The sequence below is a fragment of the Cherax quadricarinatus genome, chromosome 46 (assembly GCF_038502225.1).
Source record: "Cherax quadricarinatus isolate ZL_2023a chromosome 46, ASM3850222v1, whole genome shotgun sequence".
NCBI classification, from domain to species: Eukaryota; Metazoa; Arthropoda; class Malacostraca; order Decapoda; family Parastacidae; genus Cherax; species Cherax quadricarinatus.
Genome location: NC_091337.1, coordinates 25,985,574 through 26,012,262, shown reverse-complemented (window position 1 = coordinate 26,012,262; position 26,689 = coordinate 25,985,574). Strand labels below are relative to the sequence as shown.

At 40.7% G+C, this 26,689-nt stretch overlaps 1 protein-coding gene across 2 annotated transcripts in view; it reads left to right on the top strand.

Annotated features, from left to right (window-relative positions):
• Positions 1-858: 858 nt before the first annotated feature.
• Positions 859-26,689, top strand: part of LOC128696723 (uncharacterized) — a 101,866-nt gene continuing 76,035 nt past the window's right edge. For both annotated transcript variants that reach the window (XM_070094607.1, XM_070094606.1), the window contains exon 1: positions 859-1,030. In XM_070094607.1, the coding sequence (XP_069950708.1) occupies positions 939-1,030 (92 nt within the window). In that variant the 5' untranslated portion in view covers positions 859-938. The remainder of the gene's footprint in view (positions 1,031-26,689) is intronic.

Genomic DNA, 26,689 nt, shown 5'->3' with positions numbered 1-26,689 from the left:
CCTGTTCACCTAGCAGCAAATAGGTACCTGGGTGTTAGTCGACTGGTGTGGGTCGCATCCTGGGGGACAAGATTAAGGACCCCAATGGAAATAAGTTAGACAGTCCTCGATGACGCCCTGACTTTCTTGGGTTATCCTGGGTGGCTAACCCTCCGGGGTTAAAAATCCGAACGAAATCTTATCTTATCTTATCTTCTCTCCCCCCTAGTACTGTGATCGTGGCCTGGTAGCTAAACTTCCCGTTTCACACACGGAGGGCCCGGGTTCGATTCCCGGTGGGTGGAAATATTTCGACGCGTTTCCTTACACCTGTTGTCCTGTTCACCTAGCAGTAAATAGGTACCTGGGTGTTAGTCGACTGGTGTGGGTCGCATCCTGGGGGACAAGATTGAGGACCCCAACGGAAATAAGTTAGGCAGTCCTCGATGACTCACTGACTTTCTTGGGTTATCCTGGGTGGCTAAACCTCCGGGGTTAATAAAAATCCGAACGAAATCTTATCTTATCTTCATTGCTCTATTTAATGTTACAAATATTTTATGCTCGTTTACTCAAGAGTTTATTGCGTTATTAAAGAGTTTATTGGTTAATTAGCGAGTTAATAGGTTTATGTGTGAGTTTATTAATTTCTTCACGCTTTATTTTTCTGTTTATTTACGAGATTATTGTTTTATTGAGGTTTATAAAATATTTTACGATCGTTTAATTACGAATTTATTGCTTTAATTACAAGTTTATTTACGAATTTATTAATTATTTACTCTCTATTTGCAAGTTTATTAAAGGGTTTATTGGTTCAATTAAGGAGTTTAATGGTTTATCTCAGTAATAAAATATTTTAGTGTCGTTGTCTCTGATGTAAACAATTCCTGACGAGACGCTAAAATTTCGCTATTTTGGCGTCTTTTGGCTTTTTTTGAGTGTATGACATAGGCCTAATGGTGCACAGGAGGTCTACATATAGCCTTATGTTCAGGAATTATGGAGAGAGTGTCAGGAGGAGAGTTTACCTGGAGAATAACAGAGTGAGGTGAGCCCCTGAGTGTTTAGTGCATGGTGTGAGTTTATTCAGGTACAGGTACACATAATACAGCTACGTAAGCTATACATAGCACCATATGTGTAGATTAACCACCAGTTTAACCCTAAAATGTCAGATAAAGTGACTTATTTCCACTGGAGTCCATGTAATAAGTTATTATTTTAACAATAAAAGGAGATCTACTAGGAATAATGTAAACTGAGTTATTTACATTAACATTAAAGAGAGGATCAGATCACAGTAATAGGCACACGTAGGTTACATATACAAGAAGTTGATAAATTAGACACGTGTAACTCTTGGGTATCTTTATTGAGGAAGCTGTATAGCCCTTGTGGCTTAGCGCTTCTTTTTGATTATAATAATAATAATAATAATTTATTGAGGAAACGTTTCGCCACACAGTGGCTTCATCAGTCCATGTAAAGGAGAAACGTGAAGAACAGGAGGAGAATGAGGTAATCAGTCCCTCAATCTTGAGTCGATGTGGTCAGTCAATCAATCTTGAATAGAATACGGCATATGTGTGGAGAAGTAGCTTATATACTGCAACTTCTCGGGATCTTAATAGTTGGGAATTCTTTGTTTGCCTAACCCTTAGGCACGACCTACTTCCACATTGAACAAATGTGACACCACCTACGACTGCTGCACCTCTCCTGCCTGCCTCCTCTCCTGCACATATGCTGTATTCTATTCAAGATTGATGGACTGACCACATCGACTCAAGGTTGAGGGACTGATTACCTCATTCTCCTCCTGTTCTTCACATTTCTCCTTTGTATGGACTGATAAAGCCACTGTGTGGCAAAACGTTTCCTCAGTAAAGATACTGAAGAGTTGCACATGTGTCTAATTTATCAACGTGTCGGTTCTCTGAACCATTCATCCACAATACAAGAAGTCACTCTCCTCCCTTTCTATAGCTGCATTCATTAATTACTATTGGCTCTCTTCTTGAACTGGCTTGTGCTGTAACTGGCTTTGACATGTGCAGGCAGTCTGTTTCACTCTTTTATTGCTGTACAATAAAATGTGTTTGAAGCCTGGCCACTGACTGTGGGTACTACAGAGTTGTGTTCCCTTCCCCAATACTATAATTACTTTGTTTCCCAGCAGTCTTGACACACTTGGCAGCAAGATATTCTGGACACTGTGAGCAATTTTATGAACGTGATTTAACTTCAGTTGTTTTACTCTGTCTTTAGCATTCAACATATCCAGTTGTAATTCATCCTGGCCTACATACTCTCTTGGACCCAGGTCCACGATGATTTTCACCATTTTGTTCTGGGTGATTTGTAGTTTATCTTTCAGTTTTCTTGTTAAGGCAGAGTACCATGAAGAGCAAAAGTAGTCTGCGTGACACTGTATAAGAGTTAGACATAGGGTCCTGTGAGCCTTAGTAGGTAGTCACCGTGCTTGTCTGTATAGTAACCTTAGTCTGGCATTCACTTTCAATTCGCTATCAATTCTCCTGACATGTGTGGGTCAAAGGGGATTCCCAGATATTTCACTGAAGATACTGAGGTGATGAGTTCCCCATTACACTGGACATTAAAATTATTTACCCTTTTCAGTTCATTTTTTGTGCCAAAGAGTATGGCTTCCATTTTCCCGAGGTGTAACGATAATTTGTTGTCCACTAACCATTTGCTGCAGGACTCTAGTTCTAGTGATTGTACATTAGCTATATCTTAATGGTCTTTTCCTGACACTAACACAGCACTGTCATTGTCATATGCATACAACAGATGCTTACACTTGACACTGATGGGCATGTCATTCACATAACATTGGAATAATAAGGGACCCAGAATACTACCTTGGGGAACTCCATATGCTATTGGCAGGGGTTCTGATTCTGTGTTATTGATCTTGACAATTTGTTTCCTGTTGATCAGGTAGGACTTAAACCAGTCTACAGAACTTGTGCAGATAGCATGTACAGGTCTCCCTCAACATTCACGTTTTCAACTTTCACGGGCTTCACACATTCGCGAATTCCCAACTGCCAAATTCCCAGCTGCCAAATCATATTTAAGTTTCCCGCCACCTGCGAGTCCCTACTACCCTCCCTCCTACCCCTCACAACTGGCAGCCAGCCCTCCCACCACTCAGTGTGGCGAGTGTTTTGTTTGTTCATTATTTGCTATTAAACTACAGTATAAATAATGTAAACCCATTCATGACTGCATATTGGAATGGCTATTCGGACAGGTATTAGACGGTGACATCATGTGTTTACTCTTGAACACAGCAAAGAATCAAACATTTCTGCTACAGCTAATAATAACAATAGTAGTAATAATAATAATAATAATATAATAATAATAAATACGATATAATTGAAGAAGGAAATTGTACAAAAATACGAGGGAGTGGTTGACACATCGTCAGTGTGGCTTTGTTTATGCTGGAGTGAACATTAATCTCCCTGCTCTTCCAAACATTTCACAATAATTCATTGTTTGGTGCTTGTAGATTGAGTGTGACTGGAGTGGTAGAGGCAGTGGTTGAAGAAGCTGTTGAAGAAGCTGTTGAGGCAGCTGTTGAGGCAGCTGTTGAGGCAGCTGTTGAGGCAGCTGTTGAGGCAGCTGTTGAGGCAGCGGTTGAGGCAGCGGTTGAGGCAGCAGTTGAGGCAGCGGTTGAGGCAGCGGTTGAGGCAGCGGTTGAGGCAGCGGTTGAGGCAGCGGTTGAGGCAGCAGTTGAGGCAGTGGTTGAGGCAGCGGTTGAGGCAGCGGTTGAGGCAGCGGTTGAGGTAGTGGTTGAGGCAGCGACTGAGGCAGTGGTTGAGGTAGTGGTTGAGGCAGCGATTGAGGCAGTGGTATTTAATAACATACATGTTATTAATAATATGTACTATTATTATTTATAACATATATGTTATTAAATACCACTGCCTCAGTCGCTGAATTATTGTGAAATGTTTGGAAGAGCAGGGAGACTAATGTTCACTCCAGCATAAACAAAGTCACACTGACGATGTGTCAACCACTCCCTCGTATTTTTGTACAATTTCCTTCTTCAATTATATCGTATTTATTATTATTATTATTATTATTATTATTATTATTATTATTATTATTATTATTATTACTATTGTTATTATTAGCTGTAGCAGAAATGTTTAATTCTTTGCTGTGTTCAAGAGTAAACACATGATGTCACCGTCTAATACCTGTCCGAATAGCCATTCCAATATGCAGTCATGAATGGGTTTACATTATTTATACTGTAGTTTAATAGCAAATAATGAACAAACAAAACACTCGCCACACTGGGTGGTGGGAGGGCTGGCTGCCAGTTGCGGGGGTCGGAGGGAGGGTAGTAGGGACTCGCAGTGGTTGAGGAAGTGGTGGTGGCAGTGGTGGAGTCTGTGGTATTTAATAACATACATGTTATTAAAGCATAACACGTATATATTTAGTACAATTTACGACATTTTCATGTATTTTATTATTGTTCATGGTTCAACAAGTTAAGGAAGCAGTATTGTATTATATTTCCCTACAATATATTGGGGCACCAAACATTCACTGTTTTTCAACATTCACGAGGATCTTGATCCCCTAACCCTCGCGAATGTTGAGGGAGACCTGTAGTTTCTTAAATAATATATTGTGGTTGACCATATCGAAGGCCCTTTGCAAGTCTAAGGTTACCATACCTGTGAGATTCCCTAGCAACATTTCAGTTATCAGGTAGTCCATTCAGATTAATTAGGGAGGTGTTGGTTGTATAAGATTTCCTGAAACCTGATAGGTAACTGTGGAGAATGTTTTTATCATTGAAACAGTTAACTACTTGACAATACAGTGGACCCTCGCCTAACGAATGCATCGCATAACGTTAAATACGCCTAGCGATACATTTTAACGCAAAATTTTTGCCTCGGCTAGCGCTAAAAAAGTCGTCCAGCGCGATTCATTCCGTTCGAGACATGTCCACGTGTGGCCTGAGTGCACCTCACTTGTCCTGTGGGTGCCAGTGTTTACAAGCCAGCCACCGCGGTCGCATCCAAACATACAATCGGAACATTTCATATTATCATACGTTTTTAGTGATTGCACCTGCAAAATAAGTCACCATGGGCCCCAAGAAAGCTTCTAGTGCCAACCCTACAGCAAAAAGGGTGAGAATTACTATGGATATGAAGAAAGAGATCATTGCTAAGTGTGAAAGTGGAGTGCGTGTCTCCGAGCTGGCCAGGTTGTACACAAAACCCCAATCAACCATCGCTACTACAGTGGCCAAGAAAACGGCAATCAAGGAAGCTGTTCTTGCCAAAAGTGCAACTTTGTTTTCGAAACAGAGATCGCAAGTGATGGAAGATGTTGAGAGACTGTTATTGGTGTGGATAAACGAAAAACAGATAGCAGGAGATAGCATCTCTCAAGCAATCGTATGTGAAAAGGCTAGGAAGTTGTATGAAGATTTAATTAGAAAAATGCCAGCAACTAGTGGTGATGTGAGTGAATTTAAGGCCAGCAAAGATTGGTTTGAGAGATTTAAGAATCGTAGTGGCATACATAGTGTGATAAGGCATGGTGAGGCTGCCAGTTCGGACCAAAAAGCAGCTGAAAAATATGTGAAGGAATTCAAGGAGTACATAGACAGTGAAGAATTGACACCTGAACAAGTGTTTAATTGTGACGAAACAGGCCTATTTTGGAAGAAAATACCAAGCAGGACCTACATTACTCAGGAGGAAAAGGCACTCCCAGGACATAAGCCTATGAAAGACAGGCTTACTCTGTTGATATGTGCTAATGCTAGTGGTGATTGCAAAGTGAAGCCTTTATTGGTGTGTCACTCTGAAACTCCCAGAGTGTTCAGGAAAAACAATGCCCTCAAGGCTAATTTGTGTGTGATGTGGAGGGCAAACAGTAAGGCATGGGTCACTAGAGACCTTTTCTATGACTGGTTACACCATGCATTTGCCCCCACTGTGAAAAATTACCTCCTGGAAAATAAATTGGACCTTAAGTGCCTCCTGGTATTAGACAATGTTCCTGGTCATCCTTCAGATGTGGCAGTGACTTTCTGGGGACATGAGCTTCATTAAGGTCAAGTTTTTGCCTCCTAATACCACTCCTCTCCTGCAGCCCATGGATCAGCAGGTCATTGCAAACTTCAAAAAACTCTACACAAAAGCTATGTTTGAAAGGTGCTTTGTAGTGACCTCAGAAACTCAATTGACTCTAAGAGAGTTTTGGAGAGATCACTTTAGCATCCTCAATTGTGTAAACATTATAGGTAAGGCTTGGGAGGAAGTGACTAAGAGGACCTTGAACTCTGCTTGGAAGAAACTGTGGCCAGAATGTGTAGACAAAAGGGATTTCGAAGGATTTGAGGCTAACCCTGAGAAGCCTATACCAGTTGTGGAATCAGTTGTGGCATTGGGGATGTCCTTGGGGTTGGAGGTTAGTGGGGAGGATGTGGAAGAGTTGGTGGAGGAGGACAGTGAAGAACTAACCACTGATGAGCTGCAAGATCATCTTCAACAGCAAGAGGCCAGACCTGAGGAAACTGCTCCGGAGGAGGGGATAGAGAAATTGAGGAAGTTGCCTACTTCAAAGATTAAGGAAATGTGTGCAATGTGGCTTAAAGTGCAAACCTTTTTTGATGAAAATCACCCTCACACAGCTATTGCAAGCCATGCTGGTGACTATTACACTGACAGTGTTGTGAAACACTTTAGGAATGTCATAAAGGAACGGGAGGTACAGGCCTCTATGGACAGATATGTTGTGCGACAGAGGTCCAGTGACTCTCAAGCTGGTCCTAGTGCCATTAAAAGAAGAAGGGAAGTAACCTCGGAAAAGGACTTGATATCTCAAGTCCTAATGGAAGGGGATTCCCCTTCTAAACATTAACACCATCCACACTCTCCCCTCCTCCCATCCCATCAATCATCACCAGATCTTCAATAAAGGTAAGTGTCATGTAATTGTACATGTCTTCTTCAGTTTGTGTGTATTAAAATTAATATTTCATGTGGTAAAAATTTTTTTTTCATACTTTGGGGTGTCAGGAATGGATTAATTTGATTTCCATTATTTCTTATGGGGAAAATTAATTCGGCTAACGATAATTTCGCTTAACGTTGAGCTCTCAGGAACGGATTAATATTGTTAGGCGAGGGTCCACGGTACACTGCCTTCTCTGGAATTTTGGACATCACACTTAGTATACTAACAGGCCTATAGCTGCAGACATGAGACCTGCTATTTTTCTTGAAGACAGAGGAACTCTGGCCTCCTTCATCCCCTCCAGAATGGTATAAGTAGTGATGGAAAAATTTATTATGTGCCCAGTGAGGATTGGCAATTCAGGGGCACCATCTCTTAGGAACTTAGCCTGGATATTATTTAGACAGGTGTTCTTAGGGAGGTTTAACTTGCTTAGTTCTTTTCGCACGAAGCCATAAGATACACCTAGTTGGCAACTGTTTGGGGTGATGTTTTTTTTTTTTGCTTAGGAAGTTTCAAGCTTATTTTAGTCTGTGTTAAAGGCATTCAGTGCAAGCAGCAGTTTACTTACTAGTGTTGATGCGAGGGATGTGTAGCATGAATTAAAACAATTTGCCACTTTAGTTGTTTTGTGGCATACCTTATTATCAATACTTAGCATTATATGAGATCTGTCTACGGGTTTATGGCTATACCCCAACTGTTTTGGTTGTTTCCAGAGCTTTCTGGGGTTTTTCTTGTATTCTTCAATTTTTGAGCCTCTTCACTCTGTTCCTAACCCTTTGGAATTCATTTAGCACTGCAATATTCTGTTTCCCTTAAATCTTTTTAGAAACTGATCCCTGAATTTGATATTATCTAATATCTCAACAGTCATCCAGGGTTCAGTTCGTTATTTAATTTTAACCTCTTTAACTGGTGCAGTATTTTCAAGGATGGCAGTGAACATGGTTTTGAATGTTTTCCAGGTATCATTTATGTCCGAGCAACTTGTTATCACAGTCCAATCACATTTGTGTAGCCTGTTTATCAATGTTTCTTTACTGTAGCTTCTAGTTGACATTTTTATTGTCCTTTGTTTACCTGGAGTTTACCTGGAGAGAGTTCCGGGGGTCAACGCCCCCGCGGCCCGGTCTGTGACCAGGCTTCCTGGTGGATCAGAGCCTGATCAACCAGGCTGTTACTGTTTGCTGCACGCAAACCAACGTACGAGCCACAGCCCGGCTGGTCAGGAACCGACTTTAGGTGCTTGTCCAGTGCCAGCTTGAAGACTGCCAGGGGTCTGTTGGTAATCCCCCTTATGTATGCTGGGAGGCAGTTGAACAGTCTTGGGCTCCTGACACTTATTGTATGGCCTCTTAACGTGCTAGTGACACCCCTGCTTTTCATTGGAGGGATGTTGCATCGTCTGCCAAGTCTTTTGCTTTCGTAGTGAGTGATTTTCGTTTGCAAATTTGGTACTAGTCCCTCTAGGATTTTCCAGGTGTATATAATCATGTATCTCTCCCGCCTGCGTTCCAGGGAATACAGGTTTAGGAACCTCAAGCGCTCCCAGTAATTGAGGTGTTTTATCTCCGTTATGCGCGCCGTGAAGGTTCTCTGTACATTTTCTAGGTCAGCAATTTCACCTGCCTTGAAAGGTGCTGTTAGTGTGCAGCAATATTCCAGCCTAGATAGAACAAGTGACCTGAAGAGTGTCATCATGGGCTTGGCCTCCCTAGTTTTGAAGGTTCTCATTATCCATCCTGTCATTTTTCTAGCAGATGCGATTGATACAATGTTATGGTCCTTGAAAAGTGAGATCCTCCGACATGATCACTCCCAGGTCTTTGACGTTGGTGTTTCGCTCTATTTTGTGGCCAGAATTTGTTTTGTACTCGGATGAAGATTTAATTTCCTCGTGTTTACCATATCTGAGTAATTGAAATTTCTCATCGTTGAACTTCATATTGTTTTCTGCAGCCCACTGAAAGATTTGGTTGATGTCCGCCTGGAGCCTTGCAGTGTCTGCAATGGAAGACACTGTCATGCAGATTCGAGTGTCATCTGCAAAGGAAGACACGGTGCTGTGGCTGACATCCTTGTCTATGTCAGATATGAGGATGAGGAACAAGATGGGAGCGAGTACTGTGCCTTGTGGAACAGAGCTTTTCACCGTAGCTGCCTCGGACTTTACTCTGTTGACTACTACTCTCTGTGTTCTGTTAGTGAGGAAATTATAGATCCATCGACCGACTTTTCCTGTTATTCCTTTAGCACGCATTTTGTGCGCTATTACGCCATGGTCACACTTGTCGAAGGCTTTTGCAAAGTCTGTATATATTACATCTGCATTCTTTTTGTCTTCTAGTGCATCTAGGACCTTGTCGTAGTGATCCAATAGTTGAGACAGACAGGAGCGACATGTTCTAAACCCATGTTGCCCTGGGTTGTGTAACTGATGGGTTTCTAGATGGGTGGTGATCTTGCTTCTTAGGACCCTTTCAAAGATTTTTATGATATGGGATGTTAGTGCTATCGGTCTGTAGTTCTTTGCTCTTGCTTTACTGCCCCCTTTGTGGAGTGGGGCTATGTCTGTTGTTTTTAGTAACTGTGGGACGACCCCCGTGTCCATGCTCCCTCTCCATAGGATGGTAAAGGCTCGTGATAGGGGCTTATCCATTCCCTAATGATTTTCCTGGTGCAGTCAGTGATGAAATGATCACTAAGACCTGTGGTAATGATGCCTTACAGGCCACCAGGCCACAGGCCTGGTGGCAAAAGCTCTTGCTTCACACGCTTAGGGTCCAGGTTCGATTCCTGACAAGGGTTGAAACATTGGGCGTGTTTCCTTACACCGGTTGTCTATGTTCACCCATCAATGTAAAATGTAAGTACCTGGGTGTTAGTCGACTGGTGTGGGTCGCATCCTGGGATAAAATTGACCTAATTTGCCCAAAATGCTCTGCATAATAAGGGGCTTTCTATATAGTAGTATGTCATTGATGTCAGCTAGGCCTGTATACCTTGTACATGTACATATAGAAATAAAGATATTATTATTATTTTATTTTTTTATTACACATAGGCCGTTTCCCACCAAAATTGGGTGGCACAAAAAAAAAAATCCTACCACCATTCACTCCACCACTGTCTTGCCAGAGGCATTCTTACACTACAGTTATAAAACTGCAGCATTAACACCCTTCCTTCAGAGTGCAGGCACTGTACTTCCCATCTCCAGGACTCAAGTTTGACCTGCCAGTTTCCCTGAATCCCTGCATAAATATTACCCTACTCACACTCCAACAGCATGTCAAGTCTTAAAAACCATTTGTCTCCATTCGCTCCTATCTAAAACGCTCTCACGTGCTTGCTGGAAGTTCAAGTCCCTCACACACAAAACCTACTTTACCCACTCCCTCCAACCTTTCCTAGGCCAACCTCTACCCCGCCTTTCCTCCTTTACAGATTTATATACTCTCGAAGTCATTCTATTTTGTTTTTATCCTCTCTGCATATCTGAACCACCTCAGCAACCCCTCCTCAGCCCTCTGGATAATAGTTTTGGTAATCCCACACCTCCTAATTTCCAAACTACAATTTCTCTACATTTATATTCACACCACACATTGCCCTCAGATACGTCATCTATACTGCCTCCAGCCTTCTCCTTGTTGCAGCCTTCACCACCCATGCTTTGCACCCATATAAGAGTGATGGTATAACTATACTCTCATACATTCCCCTCTTTGCTTCCGAGGGCAAAGTTCTTTGTCTCCACAGACTCTTTAGTGCACCACTCACCTTTTTCCCTTTGTCAATTCTATGATTCACCTCATCTTTCATAGACCCATCTGCTGACACGTTGACTCCTAAATATCTGAATGCATTCGCCTCCTCCATACTCTTTCCCCCTAATCTGATATCCAATCTTTCATTACCTAATTTTTTTTTTGTTATCCTCATCACCTTACTCTTTCCTATACAGTAGAACCTTGAGTTTCGAACTTAACCCTTTGAGGGTTGGCAGGGCCTCTCCTAAACTTGTTCTCAGGGTCGGAAATTTTTTGAAAAAAAAAATAATTATTTTTTCTTATGAAATGATAGTGAATCTTTTCCCGATCATAATGACACCAAAAGTATGAAATTTGATGGAAAACTTATGGAGTCAGAATTCACCCAGAGAGTGAGTGGGGAGTGAGAGCTTCCTTGCCGCCAGCCACAATGAACAAAGCTACTTTGCCGGCGTTCCCACAATGCCATGCGGGTGTCCAGACTTTTTCTATGGTGTGCACACTGACCACCCAGACCCATTCTCTCAGATGTAAGCCTACCATCCTTCTCCCACTAAATTTGACACCTCTAGAATTTTGGCATAGATCTACGGTTTGGACCCTGAACGTAAAGCCATAGATCTACGGGACGGACCCTGAAAGGGTTAACAGTCCACTTTTTCCCAGTGATATGAACCAAACGAACAGTAAAGAATTTACTCTCCAGATCATAAAGGACCAAACAAAAGTTACAGTACCAGAGTCAGAAATAAAGGAAGCCAAGTTACTAGGATCCCATGGTAGGAAAAGTGTTATGCTTAGATTCCACTCACATGACAGGAAAAAAGACTTAATAATTGCATCTATTAAAGTAAATAAAGAGGTATACAACGAGTGTCTTACCAAAAAACGTCAGAACCTCCTGTATAGAGTCAGAAAACTTAAGCAGGAGAATAATGACACAATACACCAATGCTTCACACGGGATGGGAAAATTCTAGTTAGGAAAACAAATGTAAGTCAACTGTACACAATCACGAACGAGAATGATCTATCACGATTTCTCAGGGATACTAATCTTACAGAGAATAACTAAACAATGTCCAACCTAAAAGCCTACATAGTGTAGTGTATGTTTTGCTCCATTATTGTTCAAATTTCATTGTACAATCTCAGTAATTAAATAATCGACTACCTTATTATGTGATTTTACTAGTAAGCATAAGTCACCTTATGTAATTTTCGAATTTACTATTGTTTGCTTAAATATTAGCTGAATTGATACTTTCTCTGTCCATATTACTACCTCATATTTTTTTAAATACTATTAATTGATATTACTTACTAAAATTAACAATTAATTACCATTTTTACTATCAGTACAATTTACTCTTAACATTTTTGACATCATTTAATTACTATTACTTGTCTAATTACCATAACCTGTTTTAATACCACATTTACTATCTTAGAGTACTCTTAAATACCTTGTACTACCAAATAACCTCTAGTATAACTACCAGTGCAATATTGAACCCAAATAACTGTTCTTAAAATTTAATACTTGAAATACACATTACTTTTTCACTTTTTTTTTTTTTTTTGCTAATTAATCTTTTTTTGTAATCATTATTACTTACTAAAATTTTATTAAACACCATATTTACTACCAGTCAATTATACTTTTGTAAATTAATCATTAATTTATACTTTTCATAATATTTTGTTGCCAAATTTCAAGTTTGTATATTTAACTCCAACCTTTATATTATCCTTTGTACATGTGTACCTGTCTACCATCTTACTTATCACATTATAACCAAGTCATTGCCATTGTTATTTTTTACTTATTATTCTTCTGGTACTTTAATTTGTGAATTTTATTTTGTCAATTTAAATCTAGTTATACTCTTGATCTTGTTAACAACCTATATCAGACCCTAGTGCAATTGCAAGTACCATTTTAATTTGTATTTTTATATTATAAGTTTATACCTAGTTGTACTTTAGCTTATTCTAGCTCAATACATAGATAACACTAAATTCATTATATTAGACCTTAGTGCAATTACAAGAGTGAGTCTGGTGCCACTTGTAATTTGTTTTTTTATAGTATTAGTTTATACCTAGTTGTACTTTAGGTCATTCTAGCACAACACATAGACAATATCAATTTCATTATGCTTATTAGTGACTATACTCTATATGACCAAAGTGCTTTAGCAGTATACTTATCCAAACTTCCCACCACTACAGAAATCAGTATTAGAACTCGCCACATAATACAGGATATAAACAACCACTATTTAAACCTAAAAGATATATGATCATGTTGACCCTAATCTAAACCTCCATAATCTAACACACGATCAAAACTTATTGGAAAGTAACTGCCTTTATTACACAACATCACAAGCCAGCACTATCCTGAACATTGCTCAGTCTATCAGTTCTCAACTACAACATCAGGTCCTTAAGCAAACACTATGATGACCTCCTGGCACTCCTTGAGTCACGAAAGACACCCTTCTCCTGCATTATTCTTACTGAGACCTGGCTTAAGCAGGACACAGTTGATATCTACCCACTACCAGGATACACAGCAATCCACAACTGCAGACCATACCAAGTTGGGGGTGGTACTTCAATCTGTTACTCTAACCAACTATCTTGCATTAGCACTAATTGCTTTAGTGATGAATATGGGGAATACATTTTTGCTAATTTTACTGTAAAAAAACCCAAGACACCTATAACAATCGGTGCCATATACCGGATACCCCACACAAACATCCCAAACTTCAGTGAGAATCTAAAGTCACTAATAACAAACAGACAAATGAACAAGCACCACCTTCTCTTAGCTGGAGACTTCAATATCAACCTTGGCCTACCAGATGATCAGACTGTAACTGATTTCATCAACAATATGAGCAACACACTTCTCATACCAACAATAACTAAACCAACCAGGCTGACTGAGACAAGTGCAACCATAATAGACCACATATGGACCAATATACTAGCCCCCCTTAAATCAGGGATAATCACAGACAGCACTACAGACCACTACCCAACCTTCCTCTTAACAAACATTAGTAAGCCACCACTCGAATACAACAAAGTTTCATTTAGACTCCATGACGAGGCCTCAATAAGGAATTTCACAGGAGACCTAGAGACTGTTGACTGGCCTACAGAATTCTCCAATGCCAGTGGTATTGACGATTGGACAGACATTTTTCTTAACAAAATACTTAGACTATACAACAAACATTGTCCTATAAAAATGAAACAGATCACAAATAAACGGCTTGGTTGCCCATGGCTAACCAGCAGCATTCTGAAATCCATTGATAAGAAACACCAATATGAAAAGCAATATAGACAGGGCTTAATACACAAAGATATTCTTAAACAATATTCAACAGTTCTCACCAAATTAATAAAGAAAGCCAAACAACTGTACTACTCCAGCAGATTCACTGACACAAGAGGAGATATAAAAAAGACCTGGAAAACACTTTCCCAGATTCTGGGGACCCACAAACTGAAAAAAAACAAGAATATTGTTCTAACTAAACCTCATGAAACACCACTGCATCCCACTGATACAGCTAACAAGATAAACGACTTCTTCTCAAACATAGGATCTAATCTCGCCAGTAAAATCCCACGTACCAATGCCCGTGCCGGGGACTACATAGATGGGAATTTCCCAAATTCCTTCTATCTTGTACCAACTGAGCCCACGAAAGTCACCGCGATCATAAAGTCACTTAAAAATAACTCGGGGAATCTGTCTCGTGTCCCACCATTATTGTACAAGCGAGTGGCCCACGTCCTTTCGCATGCTATTACATTACTTTTTAACAAGTCACTAGAAACTAGCACTTTCCCGACACTACTCAAGACAGCAAGGGTTACACCAATACATAAAGGTGGTGACCCTACAGACGTAAACAACTATAGGCCAATATCAAACTTACCATTGCTATCCAAAATCTTCGAGAAACTCGTGCACAGGAGACTATATTCATTTATAACGTCACAAAACATACTCAACCCCTGCCAATTTGGATTCAGGAAAAATAAAAGCACTAATGATGCAGTTATAAAAATGCTAGACCTGCTTTACACAGCATTGGAAAATAAGGAATATCTGCTAAGAATTTTTATTGGCCTAAGAAAAGCGTTTGGCACAGTAGACCACGGCATCCTACTCCACAAACTTGACCACTATGGTATAAGAGGCCATGCGCTTGCATATTTTAATTCCTACCTTTCTAATAGGTATCAGTATGTCACCATTAAAGACAGCCTCATCAATACGGCCACTTGATACTGGAGTTCCGCAGGGAAGTGTCCTTGGACCCCTGCTCTTCCTCATTTACATCAGTGATCTTCCAAACATATCCCAACACCTGAAACCCATTCTCTTTGCTGACGACACGACTTATGTCATCTCCCACCCTAATCTTGCCACCCTCAACACCATTGTTAATAAGGAGCTGCTCAAAATATCGACTTTGATGACAGCCAAAAAACTTACACTTAACAGTGGCAAAACCTACTATATTATGTTTGGTAGCAGAGCAGGTGTTGCGCAACTTAACATTAAGATCGACAACACTCTAATTGCCAGACATAATGAGGGCAAATTCCTTGGCCTATACCTCGACAACAACCTAAATTTCAGCACCCATATCCAACACATAACATAAAAAGTATCCAAAACGGTGGGGATCCTCTCCAAGATACAATACTTCGCGCCGCAAACTGCCCTTCTCACACTATACCATTCACTTATATATCCATACCTCACCTATGCTATCTGTGCTTGGGGTTCAACTGCAGCAACACACCTAAAGCCAATAATCCAACAAAAAGCCGCAGTAAGAATAATCACTAAATCCCATCCCTGGCAACCCCCCCCCCTCCCCCCCACTCTTCATAGATCTAAACTTACTCCATGTTCAGAACATCCACACTTACTACTGTGCAATCTATATCTACAGGACCTTAAATTCCAATATTAACCTTGACCTAAAACGCTTTCTTGATAGTTGTGACAGGATCCACAGGCATAACACCAGACACAAACATCTCTATGACATTCCCCGTGTTCGACTAAACCTTTACAAAAATTCAATGTATTTCAAAGGACCTAAAATCTGGAACACCCTACCTGAAAACTCTAGAACTGCAGACACATTCATCACTTTCAAAACTACAGTTAGAAAACATCTTATCTCCCTGATCCACCCCGACAACTAACTACATGATAACCACCCGGTGGTTCACAATTACACCCACTCACCCACTGACTATAAACCCAGAAATACTAATCTTAATCTTAAAATAATAAATCCTAACTAGTCATAAGTTTGTCTATGATACTCCAATATAGACACTTTGTATTGTGCCAAAACAAAAGCATTCACATTGCTAAACTCACAAATTATGATGTAGTCACTTAGCCTTAATACATAATCTGTAAGGAATTAATGTTAAGAATTAATCTAAGTCTGCTCGAAATGCCTAGCCATACTAGGTGTCCTAGTGGCCCCCTCTTTAATTAATATTTTATAACATGTAAACCACACAATACCCAAAATCTGTAAACCCCACATTGTAACCCTTATAGAGAATAAACTTGAATTGAATTGAATTCCTTGCATTGTTAAAATCTCTAGTAAGGCTGATGCATGCAGGGGATGAGATGAAAAACTGTAAGCCTTCTCCCTGAAAGCTGGCTCCCTTGGATCAAAGTCTAGCGCAAGCTGGACTCCAAGGTATTGGTCCAGTGTGATGAGTTTGGTATAGCACTGCGTATCTTGTTCTAAGGTTCGTAGGTTCGAGTCTCCATCAGCCAGAGATCAGTGTTTGTGTATATTTCGCCTGCTCTCGTGAATTCCTTGCATTGTTAAAATCTCTAGTAAGGCTGATGTATGCAGGGGATGAGTTGAAAAGCTGTAAGCCTTCTCCCTGAAAGCTGGCTACCTTGGATCAAAGTCTAGCACAAGCTGGACTCCAAGGTATTGGTCCAGTGTGGTGAGTTTGGTATAGCACTGGTTACCTTGTTCTAAGGTTTGTAGGTTCGAGTCTCCTTCAGCCAAAGATCAGTGTTTGTGTATATTTCGCCTGCTCTCGTGAATTCCTTGCATTGTTAAAATCTCTAGTAAGGCTGATGCATGCAGGGGATGAGTTGAAAAGCTGTAAGCCTTCTCCCTGAAAGCTGGCTGCCTTGGATCAAAGTCTAGCGCAAGCTGGACTCCAAGGTATTGGTCCAGTGTGGTGAGTTTGATATAGCACTGCGTACCTTGTTCTAAGGTTCGTAGGTTCAAGTCTCCTTCAGCCAGAGATCAGTGTTTGTATATACACCTACCATCCGACTTACGACCTGCTCGACTTACGACCACTCGACTTATGACCGTCTTTTTTATGCCAAATTTCTGGGAAATAAACAACTATTTGTGTTGTACACAGTGTTTATCCTAAACCTTACAGTATAAAATACAGTACTAACAACATAAAAAGTAAAGTAAAACATGAAATACCAAAATAAAACAATAAAATAGTCATTACAAAAATGTTTTGTTGATATTCAGTAGTAAAGTTCAACTTATGACCATTTCGACTTACAACCGGTTTCTCGGAACCGAACTCGGTCATAAGTCGGATGGTAGGTGTGTGTGTGTATATATATATATATATTATATATATATTATATATATATTATATATATATATATATATATATATATATATATATATATATATATATATATATATATATATATTTTTATTATCACACTGGCCGATTCCCACCAAGGCAGGGTGGCCCGAAAAAGAAAAACTTTCACCATCATTCACTCCATCACTGTCTTGCCAGAAGGGTGCTTTACACTACAGTTTTTAAACTGCAACATTAACACCCCTCCTTCAGAGTGCAGGCACTGTACTTCCCATCTCCAGGACTCAAGTCCGGCCTGCCGGTTTCCCTGAATCCCTTCATAAATGTTACTTTGCTCACACTCCAACAGCACGTCAAGTATTAAAAACCATTTGTCTCCATTCACTCCTATCAAACACGCTCACGCATGCCTGCTGGAAGTCCAAGCCCCTCGCACACAAAACCTCCTTTACCCCCTCCCTCCAACCTTTCCTAGGCCGACCCCTACCCCGCCTTCCTTCCACTACAGACTGATACACTCTTGAAGTCATTCTGTTTCACTCCATTCTCTCTACATGTCCGAACCACCTCAACAACCCTTCCTCAGCTCTCTGGACAACAGTTTTGGTAATCCCTCACCTCCTCCTAACTTCCAAACTACGAATTCTCTGCATTATATTCACACCACACATTGCCCTCAGACATGACATCTCCACTGCCTCCAGCCTTCTCCTCGCTGCAACATTCATCACCCACGCTTCACACCCATATATAAGAGCGTTGGTAAAACTATACTCTCATACATTCCCCTCTTTGCCTCCAAGGACAAAGTTCTTTGTCTCCACAGACTCCTAAGTGCACCACTCACTCTTTTTCCCTCATCAATTCTATGATTCACCTCATCTTTCATAGACCCATCCGCTGACACGTCCACTCCCAAATATCTTAATACGTTCACCTCCTCCATACTCTCTCCCTCCAATCTGATATCCAATCTTTCATCACCTAATCTTTTTGTTATCCTCATAACCTTACTCTTTCCCATATTCACCTTTAATTTTCTTCTTTTGCACACCCTACCAAATTCATCCACCAATCTCTGCAACTTCTCTTCAGAATCTCCCAAGAGCACAGTGTCATCAGCAAAGAGCAGCTGTGACAACTCCCACTTTGTGTGTGATTCTTTATCTTTTAACTCCACGCCTCTTGCCAAGACCCTCGCATTTACTTCTCTTACAACCCCATCTATAAATATATTAAACAACCACGGTGACATCACACATCCTTGTCACCGTATATATATATATATATATATATATATATATATATATATATATATATATATATATATATATATATATATATATATATATATATATATATATATATATATATATATATATACAGTGGACCCCCGCATAACGATATTAATCCGTTCATGAGAGCTCATTGTTATGCGAAATTATCGTTATGCGAATGAATTTTTCCCATAAGAAATAATGGAAATCAAATTAAACCGTGCAAGACACCCAAAAGTATGAAAAAAAAAATTTTACCACATGAAATATACATTTTCCTACACACAAAGAGAAGGATACATTCACAATAATAGAGTAGTACATGCACAGTATATATTGTGCATGTACTACTCTACTAAATGAAGAATAAATGACACTTACCTTTATTGAAGATGCAGCAATGACTGATGAGACACTGTGTCCTGGGAGTGCCTTTTCCTCCTGAGTACTGTATGTCCTGTTTGGCATTTTCTTCCAGAACAGGCCTTATCACACTGTGTAAGCCAGTACGATTCTTAAATCTCTCAAACCAACCTTTTCTGGCTTTAAATTCACCAATATGAGCACTAGTTCCAGGCGTTTTTCCCTGTTCACCTGGGTGTTAGTCGACTGGTGTGGGTTGCATCCTGGGAGACAAGATTAAGGACCCCAATGGAAATAAGTTAGAGAGTCCTCGATGATGCACTGACTTTCTTGGGTTATCCTGCGTGCCTAACCCTCCGGGGTTAATTGTTTCTCGGTAATTGTTTCACGTTAAGCCATACCAACAACACTCTCTCCGCATATTTGAGTAATACAGCTGATGGTGGTGCAGCAACAACAACAGCTGTGGTGCAGCTGACCATGGTGCAGCAGCAGCTGTGGTGCAGCAACAGCTGACCATGGTGCAGCTGTGGTGCAGCAGCAGCTGTGGTGCAGCAACAGCTGACTGGTCCAATTTATCAACTGACCGTGGTGCAGCAGCAGCTGACTGTGGTACGATAGTATTTATCACCCTTTTTACCACAGGGTTGGCACTAGAACCTTTCTTTGGGCCCATGGTGGCTTATTTAGCAGTTACAAGCACTATAAATAAAGGAATAATACAAAATGTATCGAATGTATGCATGCAACCGGCCACCCTGGCTTGTAAACAATGATGGCAAGGCAGGCGCTCAGGCTGGACAGACAGGTTCGGGACGAGTTATGTTCAGAAACAGCTGATGGTGCAACAGCAGCTGACTGTGGTGCAGCAACAGCTGACTGATCCAGCAACAGCTGACTGGTCCAGCAACAGCTGACTGATCCAGCAACAGCTGACTGATCCAGCAAGAGCTGACTGATCCAGCAAGAGCTGACTGATCCAGCAAGAGCTGACTGGTCCAGCAACAGCTGACTGGTCCAGCAACAGCTGACTGATCCAGCAACAGCTGACTGGTCCAGCAACAGCTGACTGGTCCAGAAACAGCTGACTGGTCCAGCAACAGCTGACTGAACCAGCAACAGCTAACTGATCCAGCAACAGCTGACTGATCCAGCAACAGCTGACTGATCCAGCAACAGCTGACTGGTCCAGCAACAGTTGACTGATCCAGCAACAGCTGACTGATCCAGCAACAGCTGACTGGTCCAGCAACAGCTGACTGATCCAGCAACAGCTGACTGATCCAGCAACAGCTGATCGTGGTGCAGCAGCAGCTAACTGATCCAGCAACAGCTGACTGGTCCAGCAACAGCTGACTGGTCCAGCAACAGCTGATCATGGTGCAGCAGCAGCTGACTGATCCAGCAACAGCTGACTGGTCCAGCAACAGCTGATCGTGGTGCAGCAGCAGCTGACTGATTCAGCAACAGCTGACTGGTCCAACAACAGCTGATCGTGGTGCAGAAGCAGCTGACTGATCCAGCAACAGCTGACTGGTCCAGCAACAGCTGATCGTGGTGCAGCAGCAGCTAACTGATCCAGCAACAGCTGACTGGTCCAGCAACAGCTGACTGGTCCAGCAACAGCTGATCATGGTGCAGCAGCAGCTGACTGATCCAGCAACAGCTGACTGGTCCAGCAACAGCTGATCGTGGTGCAGCAGCAGCTGACTGATCCAGCAACAGCTGACTGGTCTAGCAACAGCTGACCATGGTGCAGCAGCAGCTGACTGTGGTATGATAGTATTTCTCACCCTTTTTACCACTGGGTTAGCACTAGAGGCTTTCTTGGGGCCCATGGTCACTTATTTTGCAGATGAAATCAAAAACGCTGTAATAATACGAAATGTTCTGATTGTATGCTTGGATGTTACCGCGGAGGCTGGCTTGTAAACAATGCCACCGGCGGAACATGTGAAGCTGGCTCAGGCCGCACATTAGAAGCGTCTCGGACGAATAGCGTTGAGCGAGTTTTTTAGCGGTATGCGAGGCAAAATTTTAGTGATAAAATGTATCGGTATGCGGATTTAACGTTATGTGATGCCAACGGTATGCGAGGGTTCACTGTGTATATATATATATATATATATATATATATATACTGTATATATATATATATATATATATATATATATATATATATATATATATAATATATATATATATATATATGTATATATATATATATATAATGTATATATATATATATATATATAGATATATATATATATATATATATATATATATATATATATATATATATATATACAGTGGACCCCCGCATAGCGACCTTAATCCGTGCAAGAGGGCTGGCTGTTATGCGAAATGTTCGCTATGTGAATGAATTTTCCCCATAAGAAATAATGGAAATAAAATTAATCCGTGCAAGACACCCAAAAGTATGAAAAAAATTTTTTTTTACCACAAAAAAATGTTAATTTTAGTACACACAAACTGAAAAAGGCATGCACAATTACATGACACTTACTTTTATTGAAGATCTGGTGATGATTGATGGGATGGGAGGAGGGGAGAGAGAGTGTTAGTGTTTAGAAGGGGAATCCCCTTCCATTAAGACTTGAGGAGGCAAGTCCTTTTCTGGGGTTACTTCCCTTCTTCTTTTAATGCCACTAGGACCAGCTTCAGAGTCACTGGACTTCTTTCGCACAACATATCTGTCCATAGTGGCCTGTACCTCTCGTTCCTTTATGATTTGTCTAAAGTGGTTCACAACATTGTCATTGTAACAGTCACCAGCACGGCTTGCAATAGCTGTGTGAGGGTGATTTTCATCAAAAAAGGTTTGCACTTCAAGCCATTTTGCACACATTTCCTTAATCTTTGAAGTAGGCAATTCCTTCAATTTCTCTCTCCCCTCCTTTGAACCAGTTTCCCCAGGTCTGGCCTCTTGCTCTTGAAGTTGATCTATCAGCTCATCAGTGGTTAGTTCTTCATTGTCCTCCTCCACCAACTCTTCCACATCATCCCCACTAACCTCCAACCAAAAGGACTTCCCCAATGCCACAATTGATTCCTCAACTGGTATACTCCTCTCAGGGTTAGCCTCAAACCCTTCAAAATCCCTTTTGTCTACACATTCTGGCCACAGTTTCTTCCAAGCAGAGTTCAAGGTTCTCTTAGTCACTCCCTCCCAAGCCTTACCTATAAGGTTTACACAATTGAGGATATTAAAGTGATCCTTCCAAAACTCTTTTAGAGTCAATCGAGTGTCTGTGGTCACTTCAAAGCACTTTTGAAACATAGCTTTTGTGTACAGTTTCTTGAAGTTGGAAATGACCTGCTGGTCCATGGGCTGCAGGAGAGGAGTGGTATTAGGAGGCAAAAACTTCACCTTAATGAAGCTCATGTCCCCATAAAGTCGCTCTGCCACGTCTGTAGGATGACCAGGGGCATTGTCTAACACCAGGAGGCACTTAAGTTCTAATTTCTTTTCAGTTAGGTAATCTTTCACATTGGGGGCAAATGCATGGTGTAACCAGTTATAGAAAAATTCCCTAGTGACCCATGCCTTACTGTTTGCCCTCCACAGCACACACAAATTATCCTTGAGGACATTCTTTTGCCTGAACGCTCTGGGAGTTTCAGAGTGATACACTAATAAAGGCTTAACTTTGCAATCACCACTAGCATTGGCACACATCAACAAAGTAAGCCTGTCTTTCATAGGCTTATGTCCTGGGAGTGCCTTTTCCTCCTGAGTAATGTAGGTCCTGCTTGGCATTTTCTTCCAGAACAGGCCTGTTTCATCACAATTAAACACTTGTTCAGGTTTCAGTCCTTCAGTTTCTATGTACTCCTTGAATTCCTGCACATATTTTTCAGCCGCTTTGTGGTCCGAACTGGCAGCCTCACCATGCCGTATCACACTATGTATGCCACTACGCTTCTTAAATCTCTCAAACCAACCTTTGCTGGCCTTAAATTCACTCACATCATCACTAGTTGCAGGCCTTTTTTTAATTAAATCCTCATGCAACTTCCTAGCCTTTTCACATATGATCGCTTGAGAGACGCTATCTCCTGCTAGCTGTTTTTCATTTATCCACACCAATAAGAGTCTCTCAACATCTTCCATCACTTGCGATCTTTGTTTCGAAAACACAGTTAAACCTTTGGCAAGAACAGCTTCCTTGATTGCCGTTTTCTTGCCCACAATAGAAGAGATGGTTGATTTGGGTTTCTTGTACAACCTGACCAGGTCGGTGATACGCACTCCACTTTCATACTTATCAATGATCTCTTTCTTCATTTCTATAGGAATTCTAACCCTTATTGCTGTAGGGTTGGAACTAGAAGCTTTCTTGGGGCCCATGGTCACTTATTTTCCAGAAACAGCACCGAAAACACTGTAATAATACGAAATATTCCGATTGTATGCTTGAATGTTACCGCGGAGGCTGGCTGGTAAACAATGCCACCGGCGGAACATATGAGGCTGGCTCAGGCCGCACATTGGACGCGTCTCGGACGAAGGCCGCTGAGCGGGTTTTTGGGCGCTATGCGGGGCAAAATTTTAGCGATCAAAGCGTCCGCTATGCGGATTGTCCGCTATGCAAGGCGTCCGTTATGCGGGGGTCCACTGTATATATATATATATATATATATATATATATATACACCTACCATCCGACTTACAACCAAGCTTGGTTCCGACCAACTGGTCGTAAGTCGAAATGGACGTAAGTCAAATTTTTTAAAATTGCCGACATATTGGGTAGGGCATAATGTCAAACTTTTCCTATATAAACTACCTACATAATACTGTAATGTAATGTACAATCATTATTTCATTCTTTTTACCATAATTTACTTGAAAAACTTTCACCATAATTTACTTCTATTGTTGTATTTTAATTATTTATGTACTGTATATAATGTATACATGGTAGTGATATGTATTTTATATTTTACATCGCATACAGTATCATATGTTACTATTATCTTTATGTATTATCGACACAGTGGAATGGGAGAATACCACTGGTAGTGTCATCCTGCCAGAATGTTGTGTAACCTATACCCTAAGTCAAGAGAAACAACTCTTGAACATGTGTAATACGTATCCGGCTGGCTGGCTGGGTGGCCGGGTCTGTGGTTGGCCAGGTGGGTGGCTTGCTCGCTGGATGGGTGGGTGGGTGGCCGGGTGAGTGGGGTGGCTGGATGGGTGGGTGGCTGGCTGGATGGGTGGGAGGCTGGCTGGATGGGTGGGAGGCTGGGTGGGTGGGTGGCTGGATGGCTGGATGGATGGGTGGGTGGGTGGCTGGATGGGTGGGTGGGTGGGTGGCTGGATGGGTGGGTGGGTAGTTGGCTGACTGGCTGACCGAATGTGGCTGTCTCTTTGTATCTCTCTCTCTGTATCTCTCTCTGTATCTCTCTCTGTATCTCTCTCTGTATCTCTCTCCCTATCTCTCTCTCTCTCACTGGTACACGTAAGTCAAGTTATCATACATATTATAAATTACCTAGGATAACCCAAAAAATCCAGACAAAGTGCTATACAGTGGATCTGTGCTCCAGTGCCCTAAATTAATAATAATATTAATAATCATTATTATTACAATAATGCATATGTACTAATATTAATATTATTATTATTAAGCTATAATATAATAATCGTGTCCAGTCATTACTTACCTTAAAATATCTGTAGCTTTAATGTAGAGTGAGAGGTGAGTAAACAAGATTAAATGAATAAATGAGAGAGAGAATGAGAATGTAGAATGTTCACGAGTTATGTAAACAAACGTTGTTGTTGTTGTTACCAGCCCCGACACAAATGATTCCTGTTCACTGTCAAGCCGACCAGAAAAACATCTCATATTTGTTAATTTATATGTTATGTAGCATGTTTATTATATAATTTTGAAAAAAATCATAGATGGATTAAGCAAAATGTCTATACAGTGGACCCCCACATAACGATTACCTCCGAATGCGACCAATTATGTAAGTGTATTTATGTAAGTGCGTTTGTACGTGTATGTTTGGGGGTCTGAAATGGACTAATCTACTTCACAATATTCCTTATGGGAACAAATTCGGTCAGTACTGGCACCTGAACATACTTCTGGAGTGAAAAAATATCGTTAACCGGGGGTCCACTGTATTAACATTTTATACACATTTAATGCGCCTCAGTGATTATTATTGTTATTATCATTATTAATATGGCATCTTCAAGACCAAGTACACTCTTAATGAGTGGCTCTGAGACAGACAAGCTGACAAAGACAGACACACAGGTAGACAGAAAGACAGACACACAGGTAGACATAAAGACAGACACATAGACATAAAGACAGACACAGGTACACAGAAAAACACACAGGTAGACAGAAAGACAGACATAGATAGACAGAAAGACACACAGGTAGACATAAAGACACAGGTAGACAGAAAGACAGACACACTAGTAGACAGACAGATAAACAGACACACAGAGATACAGACAGATATAAAGGCAGACAGATACAGACAGGTTTAGTGCAACAGTGAAAACAAATAGAGAGTTCGAGAGTAAGAGCCTTTCTTGCCACAATCTCCAGTGCAAGATTCAGACTTCATCTTAGGGGCCATGGTGAAATTTACTGTCCAGTTAGTACAGTTAATACAGTATGATGCTGCTGATAGGGCAGGGTTACTCAAACTGATGCTGCCTGCATGACACATTGCCGCCGCGAATATTGTCAAATATTGTACAGCGGTGTGCATCAGCCGGCCCAGCCCAGCTGCCAGATGCACGGTCGTAAGTCGAGTGGATGTATGTCGAGCAGGTCGTAAGTCGGATGGTAGGTATATATATATATATATATACAGTGGACCCCCAGTTAACGATATTTTTTCACTTCAGAAGTATGTTCAGGTGCCAGTACTGACCGAATTTGTTCCCATAAGAAATATTGTGAAGTAGATTAGTCCATTTCAGACCCCCAAACATACACGTACAAACGCACTTAGATAAATACACTTACATAATTGGTCACATTCGGAGGTAATCGTTATGCGGGGGTCCACTGTATATATATATATATATATAATATATATATATATATATATATATATATATATATATATATATATATATATATATATATATATATATATATATATATATATATATATATATATATATATGTGTGTACATACATACATACATACATACATACATACGCACATACGCACACACCTACCATCCGACTTACGACCTGCTCGACATACGACCACTTGACTTATGACCGTGTTTTTTTTATGCCAAGTTTCTGGGAAATAAACAACTGTTTGTGTTGTACACAGTGTTTATCCTGAACCTTACAGTATAAAATACAGCACTAACAGCATAAAAAGTGAAGTAAAAAATGAAATACCAAAATAAAATAATAAAATAAAGTCATTACAAAAATGTAATGTTGATATTCAGTAGTAAAGTTCGACTTGCGTCCATTTTGACTTACAACTGGTTGGTCAGAACCAAGCTCGGTCGTAAGTCGGATGATAGGTGTGTATATAGTATATATATAGTGT